This window comes from Acanthaster planci, linkage group LG20 (genome assembly GCF_054643075.1).
Source record: "Acanthaster planci isolate LZ-2023a linkage group LG20, COTS_SCS, whole genome shotgun sequence".
Taxonomy (NCBI): Eukaryota; Metazoa; Echinodermata; class Asteroidea; order Valvatida; family Acanthasteridae; genus Acanthaster; species Acanthaster planci.
In genome coordinates, this window is record NC_141796.1 from 4,276,837 (window position 1) to 4,291,295 (window position 14,459).

The following is a 14,459-nucleotide window of genomic DNA, read 5'->3' on the forward strand; positions in this document are numbered from 1 at the left end:
AGGTAAGTCAAATCAATTGTATTCGCAAGGACTTTTTGAATATCAACATTGGAACGAAATTTCTAAGTATTTCAGCGATTCGGAAACCGAGGCCGGCCCAGCGGTTGTAAAAGATCTAAATTTGACGGGCGTTGACATGGCCGAATATTTGAAAGATAAATATGGACTGTGGTTCGATTTCACTAGTTCCAATTATAATTCGGCTCATTCATCGGGTCGGCCTCTCGGCAGAGGTGGAGACATATCGATTCAGATGGAGCGCGAAACAGAAACCGCGGGGGCGTTGACGATGTGCGTCTTTTTGGTAATGGACTCGCAATTGACGGTGGAGGACGGAAATTTTAAGAGTCTAGTGTATTAAGCAGGGTTTAAAATAAATGGGCCAGATGTTTAAAAATCCGCATTGCACTTTAATTATTTGTAAAACGGGCATCGGTTGAACGAATTGGATATTAAGCCTATTAAAAACCGAGTATAGATTTATATTTGAGGCGATCGTGATAATTTGTCCCACGTTATTTAAGAATAAGACTTATTTAGAGCGACTGTGGGTTCATACCGATAAAAACGTTTATTTATGCGACTTGGACCGTGAAAATTTAAAATACCAGAAAATTTTTGGAGGAAAATACGCTATTTATTATCGATGATTGCGCAGCTGATCAATTCATTAAATATAGGAAAGGTCAAAGAATTAAAAATTCTTGTGCGCTAAGTCGAATGGCGTTTAGCGGCCGGCACATTAACCACTCGTGTTGGCTTTTAACTAAGTATAATGCTGTGCATAAAGACTAGAGAGAGAACACGGCTTGGACCGCGTTATTGCAATGACTGAAATTCATTTGATCAATGTTTAACTGAAAATGATGTTGTCCCTGATTGCGAATGGGAAACGATTAAAAAACATTTACGTGACGTTAAATTTAGCAAGTTGATTTCAAATACCGAACCCCGCGAATTATTTCACTCAGTAAAACTTATGAAATTATTTTTAAAAAGTGTCAATATTTGAGATGGAGACTAAAAAATGTACCAACTGCAATAAATTAAAAGAAATTTCCAATTTTCAAAATAAACCAAATGGTGAAATTAATTTATTGTGCAATACGTGTGTCGGTAACGAATAGAGTAAAATAATAAACATAAATGCCCGCATAAAAAGCAAAAATCAGAGTGCAAAATTTGCAGCGACGCAATTAAAATTAGTGTTAGACACTGGTTAAGTCATTGCAGACAGCACGACAAACAAAATGATATATTCAACCCTGAAAAATTTATTGACAGGGAATTTCTAAAAGAATTAGTTGACGAGCATGAATTTTGTTATTACAACGACTGTAACGTGACATTACAATTTACCGAGGAAAAAGACGATCAAGCAACCATCGAAACATTATCCCCGCATGCACAGGACCAGAGAACTGAACTCAGGGACAGGTGGACACTCGCATTCAAACTTTTGTGTCGATTGGCCTGAGCTGCCGTTTATTGAACTTGACACAGTTCAGGTTGTTCCCGCCGGCAGCTGGTGACGTGAAACTGCAAAAATTACATTGCGCACAATCAAAGTATAGCAACTCAGCAATACATGGAAATAGTTCCCGCCCGAAGCTGGTGACGCGGAACTGCAAGCATATCTTACATTGCGTTTCAAGCAAAGTGTAGCTATTTAGGAAAAATTACAGAGATTGTTCCCGCCCGAGCCTGGTGAAGCGGAACAGCAGCACATATCAGCAAAAGTACCGGTACAATGGCAATCAGCAAATGTCAGCAATTGTTCCCGCCCGAGCCTGGTGACGCGGAACAGCAACTCATATCAGCAAATACATAGAGCTATCAGCAAAAATGTATGAAAAACAATTATCATATCAGCATTTGTTTCCGCCCAAAGCACATGGAGCGGTAAATTAATACTGGAATGTACCTGCTCGGTACAAAGCCTTCGATATGCAAATTCAAATAGCAATTACAACTGGCAGAATGCAAAATTACCCAACTTTCATGAACAAATTAGCAAGGATTTACTCCAGCATACAATAACTTTGGGCCAGCCATCAAACGCTGGATTCGGACAGCGATTTCCACGAGGTGCGGCCCGACTTGGGCTTACATTGGGTTGCTGGAATAATGGGCAACTAATGAGCATTTTCAACAACCATTTACAGCTATTTATGTCAAACGGCAGAAATTAGTGAGTACGAAATGACTTTTCTTAATTTGGCCCTTAATAATCTAGTGACTCCCCCGACAAAGGAAGGGATCAGGCCTTTCCTTTCGGCACATTCCCATAAGTGTCGTAAATAAGAATACAGTGCCCTTTAAACCGAGGTCAATTTGCAGTCCCTGAATGAAATTCACGCCAAACGGGCTTGTTGCTGAATGAAGTCGGCAACATGACCGCCGCCAAATAGACCTCAGGTGGTGGTATTAAGGGGAGATGCAACAGGCAAACAATATGGCGCCAGGGCTTGGTAGAAGTTGTCGAGAATGAGCGAACAACTGTCATCTGTCAATTGAAATTCGTCCGCATGAAATAACGCCGCGGACGACCACTGGATCTGGGGGTGCCAAATAACACCCCCATGAGCGTTTTGAAATAATGCATGAACGTACGCGTTCAGCGAACGTCGCGTACGCTCAAGGGAACTCTGCTTTAAGGCGTGAGGGTCAGTATGCGGCAGTGCTTCTCTGGTCAAATTGATGCACTGCCGTGCTAAAATACTCAGTAAATGTTTGTGTACAAGCCCCAGGTCGTTGGCGCCAAACTACAGCATGATGACGTCAGGTAAGATCAGGACTGCCGACCACGCTTCCAACAGGAAATCGGAGAACTGGAACATCTGGAGTCTTCGCCGTCCCATCCAGTGGATATAGGCCAGCCGATTAAGACGCTCTCCCCAGGGCGATGACCACGCCACCCGATCACACCAGCACACAGAGCCGTCCCCAATGACCCACACAGTTGGCTTGGCAGGGGCCAATTCTCGCAAGAAAAATGAAAAGAAAATCGGAACAAAACACGAGCAAAGTACGTAAGCTAATACAACATGTAGCGTTCAATGGAAAATGGCTGGGGGAATCCGAATGTAACGTCGGTAAGCCCCAGACTTCCAACGCCCCAAAATGTTAACATCATCCTCAGACACACCTGCCATAGCCGCAGACGTAGCTGCGCCTATGCGAAAAGAATGAGAGGTAAATCTGGCGTCGTAAAGCCCAGTAAACTCAAGGGCACGACGGAGTACCGCGACAAACTGGTAACGCGTGACAGGACGCCCATCGAAATGTGACAAAAACGGGCAACGGGGGGATGTGGAGCAGGCAAGATTGGACAAAGTCGCCCGGACGGGGCACATAATGTTTTGCCGGCTATGCGCTGCTGGGATGGAAACTACATAACCATGGCCATATTGATCTGTTTTCGAGTGACGTAGATAAGTTCGACCCTTAAAGGGGAGTTTTTGACGGTAACATCAGGCCGACACAACGGGTTAAAAGATTGGTGGGATTGGGCAGTAAATTCCCCAATGCGAAGGAACCCAAAAAACGCAAGTAAGAAAGCCACTCGGATTTGCCGAGCCTCGAAATTACTCGAGCAAACGGCCTGCAAATCTGGGACCATACGACATAAAATATCATAAGTGATAGGGCGCCGTCTGTCGCGACGACTACTACGCCTACGACGTCCCTCCAGTAAACGTTTGACCAAAAAAATGCTTAGTTAAATTAGGATAACTCATTAACTGCAAATTGGAGGAAACCCCCGAGACGTAAGAGGTAATCGTTGTGGGGGCATACCCAGATACCGACAAAAATGCAATAAATTGAACTATCTGAAGCAGGGAGGGGGAGTGCGCGGCGTCGAAACCATGAGTTTGACTAAACCATTGAAAAAGATGCCAAGCCCTCTGATAAGTTCGTGCGGGGGGCCACCGCGTCATGCAAAAGACTCTGGACCTCTAACTGAAAACACTCCACAGGTTGTCGGGCAAGGGGGGTCATATCGCGGTCTGCAGCGAGAGCGAGATGACGAAATCTGGTCATCTGAAAACGTGAAAGAGCATCAGCAATGCCATTATCCAGGCCTGGAACGTGCTGAGATCGAAACTGAATATTGCCTGTGAGACATGTCACCACGAGGCGGCGCACCAAACGCATCATTAAGTGACATTTAGACGTTGGTCTGTTGATGACACGAACTACAGCCTGATTGTCACACTAAAATATCACACGTTTATTATGCAATGGGACAGCCCACTGCTGGACCGCTAGCACAATAGCAGGCAATAGAAAGGGGCTGACTTTTTACAAGCTCGGGCCATTTCCCTTGACACCAGTGCGCAGCAAAGTAAGCCCCAAAACCAATTTCAGCAGAAGCATCAGTGTACATGTGCAATTGGTCACTATTGTACCATACCGAATCCGGAAACATTATCGTTCCGAGGTTTGGAGATACCCCTAGCTAGATCATGCAAACGACGGAGAAAGGCCCTACCAGGTCTTACCGCCTTACAAACAAAATTGAGACGACCTATCAGGGACTGAAGATTGCGCAGCGTGATTTTCTTCTGATCGAGCACACTCACAATCGTATTTTGTAAAGCAACTTGCTTGTGCAATCCAGGAAAGTGAGGTTCTTCCGCGATGGGAACCCCAAATCGCTGACAAAATACTCTGAAAGAGTGCGGCCCGCGATCACACTTATCGCCTCATCAAAACTCGTGTATGAAACTGTGGTGTCTGCGGGATCAATGAAATCATTCACCGATTTGCCGATAGGGGACGACAATTTATGGATTAACCGAAATTCACCAGGAGTCTGTTTGGGCACCAGGCCCATAGATGATGAACAACGGAAATGAGAAAGAGGTTGGGACAAAAACGGGCCAGCAACGCGACCCAAAGCAACTTCACGATCAATTTTTTGACTGCAGAATGTTGGGATGTTTGCGAGCAAATGCAGAATTACGAGCAGAGGTACTAACCCTGGGACCTGAATAGCCTAACCAGAAACCGCGCAAAAAAAATTCTTGCAAAAAGTGGGAGTCCTGAGTATTAGGGTAAACCCGTAAAAAAGGAAGCATACTACTTAGTTTGACTGGGGTTGATGCCAGCTGCTGGCACCCGTGCTGAGACGCTAGACTGTGAGTTTAACCGACAACGGGTTACATGTAGGTAGACCAACCCCGGCGACTGGGCGCCGACCAGGCCCGAAATCGGACCAGGGGTTGGTGGCAGTAGAGGGGGCAGGCTCGCGTTGCTGGTACGGACGAAAATTATGCTGGTGCGAAACGGGCGCACCAAGCAGCACCAGCCAAAGTTCGGCATCAATAGTTGCCCCAGAGCGCGACGGCACACGCGCCTGGCGCAATCGAAACTGGATGTCGTACTCGCGCCAACCATACCCCACATGTCGAAATGCTGCAGGTCGAATAGTGTCTGCGTACTTCAGTAACGAACGCAAGTGGGTAGGATGTCGCAACAAATACACGGATGCAAAAATAAGAAACGCTGACGTCCACTGCTCGATAGACGTAATACGCGGAGCCTGCTTATGGGGACGAATCTGCCAAAGTGGGGACTCATTGGACCCGATTGTAAAAAGTGTCTCGTCAAAGGAATTATCCCAGCCCGCGCCGCGCGACGACTTCAACAAGGTTCCAAATTCTACGTACTCCCCCTTCCAAATTTTGTCTTTTAGATGTTGAGGAATCGCAGCCCCGAGATCGTCACAGACGCTAGTTAATGGCATATTCGAATCGCAAGAGAAGGTAATTGACAATGTGCTTGGAGCTGAAGTTCCCGACACCACGGGTGACCGATGGTAGCGGGCGCTGGCGTTGCATGGGTAGCCTCAACACTCGCACTGTCTGGAATCATTCCGACCGTAGCCAACGGTATAATCGTGGTATCCGGACCGGGCGATGCAAGCTGCGGTGCACTAGACCCTGCAAGGACCGCGACCACCGACGCATCTTGACGGGAAGACTTGCGAGGCCGCCCCCGAGCACGCTTCGCTCCATTCGTCGGCCCAGAAGGAGCCCGCCGCTTGGAATTGGCGCAGGGCATAACTAACAAAATTGTTTTTGCAAAAAGACAGATTTTCTCTTTTCCAACCAAACGCCACGGCTGCTCAAGCAAAAGTGACCGGGAGTAACTCTCTTCAGTGCTACTACCATTTTAAGGTCACGCCAGTAACTAGTTCGAGGCATTAAATTACCTTGCCAGCAACCGTAAGTAAACATTACTGACCCACTTAGTGACAAGAGCCTCCAATGTTCCGCGGTGATAAATTATTTGAAACTGCAATTTATTTTGCCTCAAATTGATTACATACAGACTTCGGGCACGTGAAATGGAATTGCGTGCTCGCTTGCCGGAGATGCAATTTAATGAAAAAATGTTATATGAGTGTCGAGTCAACTGATTTGTAAGTAGTTAAAATCTCTTTAAATTTTGGTGCAGCTGGGCTTTTATAGTCTAGCTGCACCATTTTTTTTAAATTTTGTTATAAATAAATGCAGCAAGCATTAAACAATTTTAAAAATCTTATATTAAAACGGACGACATTTTAAGTATACTCTCCGATTCAAAAGTCGACGCAAAATCATCCGAACCCAAACAAAACGTCAAAGATCGTTTATATGTTCAATAGTGGCATCTGGCGAATACAAAAAAATACCTCGGCAAGGAATATTCTGTAAAGGAAATTGAGACCCTAAATCCCGCAGAGCAAGAAAAACTTTTTAATCTGTATGAAGTTAAATTTGGCAAAGAAATCGTTAATACGCTGGTAACGCCATCCTGAGTTTACACACGCGTCTTTTAGGCATTGCTACGCCAGTAATTTTCCTAGGTTTAAATATCGATTTAAATTCCGAAGATTTTACGAAAAATTTAAATGACGATCCAATTATAAATCAAACAATGGGCCACTTTTTAAGTGAACTTTGTTTTAAATACGGAATTTACCTATCACCACTGGTAGCTACTTTACTTACGACTAAACATTTGGACTTTAACAAAAAAGTTCTCTTATATTAAAAGAAGATGTCAAAGGAAGAAGTAACGCCAAAGCCAACGAGCAGTCCAGCAAAGACGCAGGTACAGACAGTGACGAAAATTAAAAATCCAAAACGCCTGGAACAGGGTAAAAAATGAAGCAGCAGTTAGCCAAAATGAAAACAGGCGAATCTGAAGCGAGTGACCCGGGCTCAGAAAATATAATTTATAAAACGGTTTTGGAAAATAAAAATCTGATATTGGGCGGTTTAGCGATTGGCGCACTCGCACTTTTTTTAATTTTTAAAAATAAGTCAACGCCTGTGCAATTTCAAACTGATCAACCACCAACAGAAATTCAAACAACTGCACACGCGCCTGAAATTTTAGACATGGAATAAATTAAAAAAACGGTACATTTAAAATGAATATATAATAAGAAGGGGTAATACAAAAGCTACAGACGTAAACGGAATCGCTAATACGATTTACCACGGTGCAGTAGTTTCAGCGATTTCTATGGGATACACAATGCTATCGAGTAAGCTATTTAAAATCAAACCACCAGACCTAAATAAATTATCCATTGAGGACGCGTTAAAATTAACCGCGGTGTCTAGCGGCGCGTTGGCCACGCAGGGTTGGCTTGTTGCGAAAGGATTATTGCCCGCAAGCTTGTCTACCGCTTTAAAAACGTATATTATAAAAATGGCTGAAGGAGGATTTGATCTAGAGAAAATTCCTCTACTGGAGGATCAAGAAAAAGAAACGGATGACCAGGATTTTGTCGATTATAACTTATTTCCCGATCAAGACGAAACTTCCAAGGCAAGGCGCAAAGCGATACTTTAACAAGAGGTAAAAAGATGTATATTGATAATCCCCAAGTAATTGATTTTTACCATTTTTTACAAAGATAAAGTCAGATCGGATATACCAACGTCTGCCAATGAAAATACACCACAAAAAGCGAAAGAGACGTTGTATTTTATAGACACGAAGGATTGTACTACAAAAGTAGAACTGGGGCCAGTAAGATATTACTTACAGACGAACGGAACCCAAGGAAATTTGTGTCGCTGGACACGATAGCAAAACGGGCTAGAAAAGCCCGTGGATCAAAGTTTATTCGTAAAGAACTCTGTTTTGGGGATTACCAGAGGAAAACGAGGCAAGTGCAATCGAAATTAAACGCCATTCAAACTGAATACATCGAAATGCTTCCTAAAATACCGGACCTAGTTAGCGACATTGTGGCCTCGCTTACGGAGAATCAAACAGCGCAAACCGAAGGTTTAAATTATAGAGAGCTTTTAGGATTCGACAAACAATTACAAACGGTGAGAGGGCAAATACGATTAAACCAAGCTAAAATTATTGAAATTCAAGAAGAAATTAGTCGTCTTGAGACTTCTGAAGATTCAACTCGTTTGCGTGAATTCAAAGACCAACTCGAACGACTAACAAGCTCAAAGAGATATAATAAACGGTCATCTCCAAAGCCAATATAGCGAATTAAAGATTTAATTAATTACGCTTTACGGTCGGATGATACGCTAGGTGATAAGATTCGAACGATATTTCGAGAGCAAGGCGTGACAACCGTTAGTATCTTTACGGCTTTTTCACTAGCCGTAAGTACCATTGTTAGTAGTATCATAGCTAGCGTCAGGGCTGCCGGTATTACGCCAGAACCCCACGTCAGCACCTGAACCACCGTCCAAAGGAGGCGATTGGATTAAACGACAATTACAAAATTTGGCAAACGTGTCAAAGAAACTCGGGTTGAAAGCTTTAGGTGCTTTGCCAGGAATCATCGGTGGCGTTTTAAGCTGGCTATTCAATGTGGCGAGTAAAGCGGTTGGATGGATCGCAGATCACGTGTGGACTTTGTTTTCTGCGGTAGGTTATGTAATTTTGACTTTTATGCAAAAAAGAAGGTAAATAAATAAACCTGAGCACAAAATATACCCCTTTCTCAAATTTGAGAAAGGGGGTATATTTTTGCCTTTTATTTTCTAAATTAATACTTTATACAGTATTACACAAACGGCAATAGCTCCGACAGTTAAAGACAGTTTTTCTTCGTTGTGTACGTCTAATGGCTTACGTTCTGAAACGGAATTAAAATTGGCCTTACGTCTGGGTTTGGTAAAATTGTTGGTTCTTTTTCTTCTACTTGATCGCTAAAATCTGTAACCTCTGAAACGCCACCAGAATTTAAACTCGGCACATAGCCTGTCCTCGTATCTGCAGTCGCAATTTGTAAATTATTGTTGTAACCTTCAAACGTACAGATACGCAAATCCATGTCGGAGGGCATCAAATATAACTCCAGCGCAACTACAAAGTTTAAAGGCGTTTTGGGTATTGTAACGAATCCTGGAATTGGTCAATCGACTGTTCGAGATCGGAGGCTGAATTTATTAGACTCTCTACGATCGTAATAAATGGTTGATGCACATCTAATCAGGTGCAAGAGGCTAAAACGCTCGTCTTGTTTAAACTTGTACGCCCAGTAACGCGTAAACATAAGCTCGAATCGATTCGTCTACTTTTGTAATTTCCACGTCTGTTAATTTAGACGTTTTAGGAATAAAATCCCACCAGGACAGGGTAACCGCGTCCGACAGTTGAATCCAAGTGACCGTGTAAGTACTCGCATGGCCCGAGCCTTTAGATGGATCAGCCCAGCTGAAGCCCATAAAAGTAGTCCCGCGTATGGATCATAATTTTTTATTAGGAACAGGTATGTATCCGTTGTCGTAATAATAGGCAGTGCCCAATCCGTTTGACAAAGTGTCGCGAGTTTGTTTATACGATTTACTCGGATCGACTCAATATAAAAGACACGTGTATGTAAACTTGTGATGATCGTAATTATTGTGTAACGCGTCAAATACGTCGTCGCTCTGAGTAGGCATCACGCAGTCGTAAAATATTCTTCTCATGGTGTAATATACGTGAAAGTTGAACAAAATTGACTCGTATGGATTGGGGTCGGACAGCAAATCAAAACGTACGCCGCAGGCCGTCGCGTTGTCGCGCAGTACACCGCAAATTTAAATTGCTTTTGATAGAACGAAATCGGTTCAGTTGTCCAACGATTGACCGCTTCGTCCGTGGAGACTTTCGGTAATTTATACGCGTGCGTTAAATTGGAAAACTTGGCTAAACACCAGTTGTCTTTATTGACTACGATCGATAAATGACTAAATTTTGCTCCCATTTATTTCATACGTCTTTAAAAGGAGGTGCCGTTGGTTTTATGTCTTGGTACGACGGAGGCAGGTCTTCGTATTTGACAGACTTTGTAAAACTTATTCGCCAATTTTTTTTCTTAAGATCTTTTTTTAAAACGGCCGCTCGTTCGTTGGCAAGCGCTTCTGCTCTTTCGTTGACTTGTCGTTCAAATTCTTTACTCGTCGATTTACTTTCTTGTAGTTTGGTAGACGTACTTGATCTGATCTTTTCCTTCATTTCGTTAAACTTTTTCAGCTCAGATAATCAGTACAAATTCTTCCTGCGATATGTCACTGTCTTCAATCGCGTAAGAGACATCGTCGATGGTGTTTAATTGAGCGTCTGCCAACATTCGAATTTGGTCGTTTTTTTTTGGTTTGTGGGACAGCCTGCGACTGGTGTATTTTAATATCGCATAAGCACCAAACGCACTGATAGCGATGCCTTCCATCACTAGTCCCACGGGCCCGGCAATGGCTCCCAAATGGCGGAATTGCCAATGGCTGCCGAGGTAGCACCAATCGCTTCGACACCGTACTCCACGTAACCGAGTGAGGTAAGTATCCGTTTAATCTTTTTGTAGCTAGCCTCGCGCGCGTCGCGTTCTCTTAATACCCGAGATTTAATTTCTTCGATCTTTCTGAGCCTACAATCTTTAGTTTCCACCTGTTCGACCGAGTTTAATTCTGGGTACTTTCCCAAATCTGGAAATACGTTAGTCGTCATCTTTTTATCGTATACGCGTTTTAAAAAAATGACTAACACGATTAAAATTTGCCGATATTATTCAAGAGCTCACCTCGCTCGTTTTTAACAGAAAAAGTCGATTCATTGATGTTTCTGTCTATTAACTTTTTAGGCGTTTTACACGTTACGGGTGTTGAGTTGCACGGCTCGGTAGCAATCACGTCTAGCAAGTCTAAAGACTGCCCGTTTTAAAAGTTGTCAAATGTAAATAAATGTTTGCAATGAATAAACTCGAGTTTCAAGGGGTTTAAATCATACTTGCCTTCATACATAACGCTGGGCAGAAGTTTTATTTTGGGTAAGTTAAACAGCTTAGACACTTCTTTATTTAGTCGCAACTTGAGATTGGGGTCCGTAATGGCCAAAGTCACCCTTTTCGATTCTGAGTGAACCTTAAAAGACACGCCAGGGCTCGAGTTTAACAAAAAGTCAAAACCAGTCCATGTTATAATAACCGGAAGACACCACGATGCTTCCTCTTCGACCCTCGGGTAATGGTTGAGATGAGCTTCAAGAATGAAGTCTATCGTATACAGGTTCTGTTAGCCCCGTCAAAAAAGTCTTATAGTTAATTTTTTTCTGGGTCTTGTGGATTGTACGGGGGAGTTTGTTATAGGTCGACTTGGGGGATTCCCTTCATAAATTTCATCCAAGGCTTGTCTCTGCCCCTCGAGCAATGAAACTGATCTGATTTTTTTACTGTCGATATCATAAGCTAAACGAGCCCGCGTTTCTAATGGTTGTCTTTGCTTTAACTACGCTTCTAAAGTTGTGGTTTCTTGGTTTAGCTGCTCAATTTCATCAGCGATGATTATGATTTCTTCTGCTAAAGTGCCTTTTTTATTTGCTTGGATCAATCTGGTTTCAGCTGTTTTTACTAATATATATATATATTGGGAGATACTTCCCTTCTCTCCTCTGAAGGTATTCCAGGCGATCTTTCGCCACTGACCCCCGGAGGCTTACCGTCCAAGTTTGTTTCCCATCAATTTCAGTAGCATTTGTAACTTTAAAATATCCAGCTTCAAACTGAATGTTCTTTACTCTGACGACTTTGCCGCCTTTGTTGTTTTTTTTATGTCATCTTTCAATTTAAACGTCTGCTCGCTTTCGGTTAAGTAAAAGTGTGAGTCTCCATTTTATTACATACGTTTTGAAAAATCTTGTTTGGCAAGGTTTAATTTATCAAAGGCGTCGTTCCAGTGTTTCTCCGAAACTTGAAATAAGTCTTTTAATTTAGATTCAGCTTCCCCGGTTGTGTGTTGGGTAACAAACCGCGATTAAAGCCTTCAAAGGTTTACCTCTAGAGATCTTACCATCTAAAACTCGGTTTTACACATATTTCTATGTTGCCCGCTTGTTCGACCGTCAATTGAAGGTTAAACTCTTTTAAAGTTTTTCTCGATTTTGGTGGTGGTGGTGTTTTTTGTTCAAAATGTAACGCTGGTAATATTTACCACCAGCGTTTCCTGGTGCGTATGAATAAATCTGAGCGAGCACTAAACCGCAATTTTGGCATACATATTTATAATCCATTTCCATTACGTTATTGTGCAGGCATGTATTTTTTGGTCGCGGTGGCGGCAATTATTATACCCGTTAATTCATAAATTTCTTGATCTGTCATTGTTTTTATTAAAAGTGACGTAAAAATAACCTAAGTTATTCCTAGGAATAGCTGAGGCATAAGTCGTTAATTATTCGAATTTAATCCACCTTTAATTTCACGGGGGATTGTGGTTCAGATTCAAAATTTTCAAATCCGCGAAACACTTGCAACGCCGACTTATTTGAAATTAGACCGTCGTTTCTAATTTTCAACATTGCCGCTGTCACTCTATACCGAACGCTGGTGCTGCACGACAGTGAACCGTAAGTACCGTAGTATGGAGAAATAAGATTGTGCGTCACATCTCTTATTTATAAATTTCTCGATATTTGACGAATCAATGTTTTTTTTTCGGTGATCAAATAGGGAGGCATAGCGATCTATTTTAGCGTACATTTAGTGCTTGTCCGTGTAAGGCTGTTTAACGACGTATTCTATTTTATTAAGGTCATCAATGTCGCGACTGGCTTTATAAGCGTTTATGGTATTAGACGGGAGATTAGACCCGGCGTCAGCTCGGGTAAACGGCTAAATTTATGTTATCGAGTATGCCCGCGGTAGTTGGTTGTACTTGACAACAGATTTGACGCCCTACTAAACTTTCCGGGATTTTATCTCGAGTGCCGTATTTGTAAAGCTTTTTTATACCTTTACATGGTTCTATCGTCATAATCAACAGGCGTTCATTTTGACCGCTGTAATGATAAAAAAATAGGCGAGCTGCATTGACTCACGTGAGTGCCTTCTTTAATCACGGGTTTTGAAATGATTAATTTACTCGGGTCAAAGGGGCCATAGGTGACATTGGGATCGCAGTTGTCGGCACTGAGACGCTCGTGGTAGTCTGAAACGATATATACTTGAGTTGGCATGGTTATGATTTTCCCGGCTTTGTCATAGAATTTTCTCATTTTTATTCGGCCGCGTCTATTAACTCGGGCGGGATTTCTGCTTTCATTAAATGTTCAACGTCAACGTCGTATTAAATAATTAGTCCAATTTCGTATAAATCAGAGTCGAGTTTAGTCGCTGCATCGGGCAGTGAATCGTTTTCTAGCGCGAGCCGCAGCTTTTTCTGCTTGCCATTTACGAGTAACACGTGATCCTTTTCTTCCAACTCGACACAATTTACGCAGCAGGTGCAAGCAATGCCACCAAAACACTCTATACAACTGCTGCACTCGTAACAGTCTCTGCAACTGTCCAACGCACTTGAATTTTGACGGTCGTATGAATTTAAACAATATACGCAACTTATACACCTGCCGCACTCGTCGCCAGTGGAGCAGTGATTACATCCGGTGCAGTCGTTGCATTTGTGACAATCGTGGCATTCATTACAATCGGTACATTTGCATAAACGTTCGGAATTTAAACAACGAAAGCAATCGTACGAATCGATCAAGTCAATTGAATTTCTTGTGTCTTTGCAAAAATAACAACATTCGTTTTATGGTTTATCATGTTTTTTATAATTTTATTTCTATTTTCATCTCAATTTTTTAAGCGGCGCATAAATCATCGGAAATAGATATTTCTTCGGCTTGTACACTTGTTTGCCGGTCTTAGTCTTTCTCATTAAACAAAAGCAGTGTCTTTGATTTCCACGTCCAGCTTTGCCTGCGAGATTAAATCTTTTTGCGATTTGTAGCCGTTGGCGATTAACCACGCTGTGTGTGCAGCGACTAATTTTAACTGTATTCATATTTGGTGGCGAAAGTTACATTCATTTGATATTAGAAAAATGTTGAAAAATTTATCTAATTTTTTTCCCCCCGGCACCTCCAGTATTTTTCCGGCGATGAAAAGTCCCGGGGGAAAAGTCCCGCTTTTGTGTGTTCGGGGCTCCGCGATTGCT

General features: G+C 42.5%; 1 protein-coding gene across 1 annotated transcript; it reads right to left on the reverse strand.

Annotated features, from left to right (window-relative positions):
• Nucleotides 1-1,251: 1,251 nt before the first annotated feature.
• On the reverse strand, nucleotides 1,252-13,473 carry LOC147795855 (uncharacterized). Its single transcript, XM_087130836.1, has 2 exons — nucleotides 13,380-13,473; nucleotides 1,252-5,853 (listed from the first exon to the last, which is right to left on the reverse strand). The coding sequence occupies exons 1-2, from the start codon at nucleotides 13,471-13,473 to the stop codon at nucleotides 5,138-5,140; spliced, it is 810 nt and encodes a 269-aa protein (XP_086986962.1). The 3' UTR covers nucleotides 1,252-5,137.
• Nucleotides 13,474-14,459: the final 986 nt, after the last annotated feature.

Excerpts from the sequence above, each read along its gene's own strand:
- LOC147795855 (XM_087130836.1), bottom strand. The coding sequence starts at position 13,473 with ATGCCAACTCAAGTATATATCGTTTCAGACTACCACGAGCGTCTCAGT. Across the intron at positions 5,854-13,379 it reads CTATGGCCCCTTTGACCCGA|GCTACCCATGCAACGCCAGC; the intron begins GTAAATTAATCA and ends GCGAGTGTTGAG.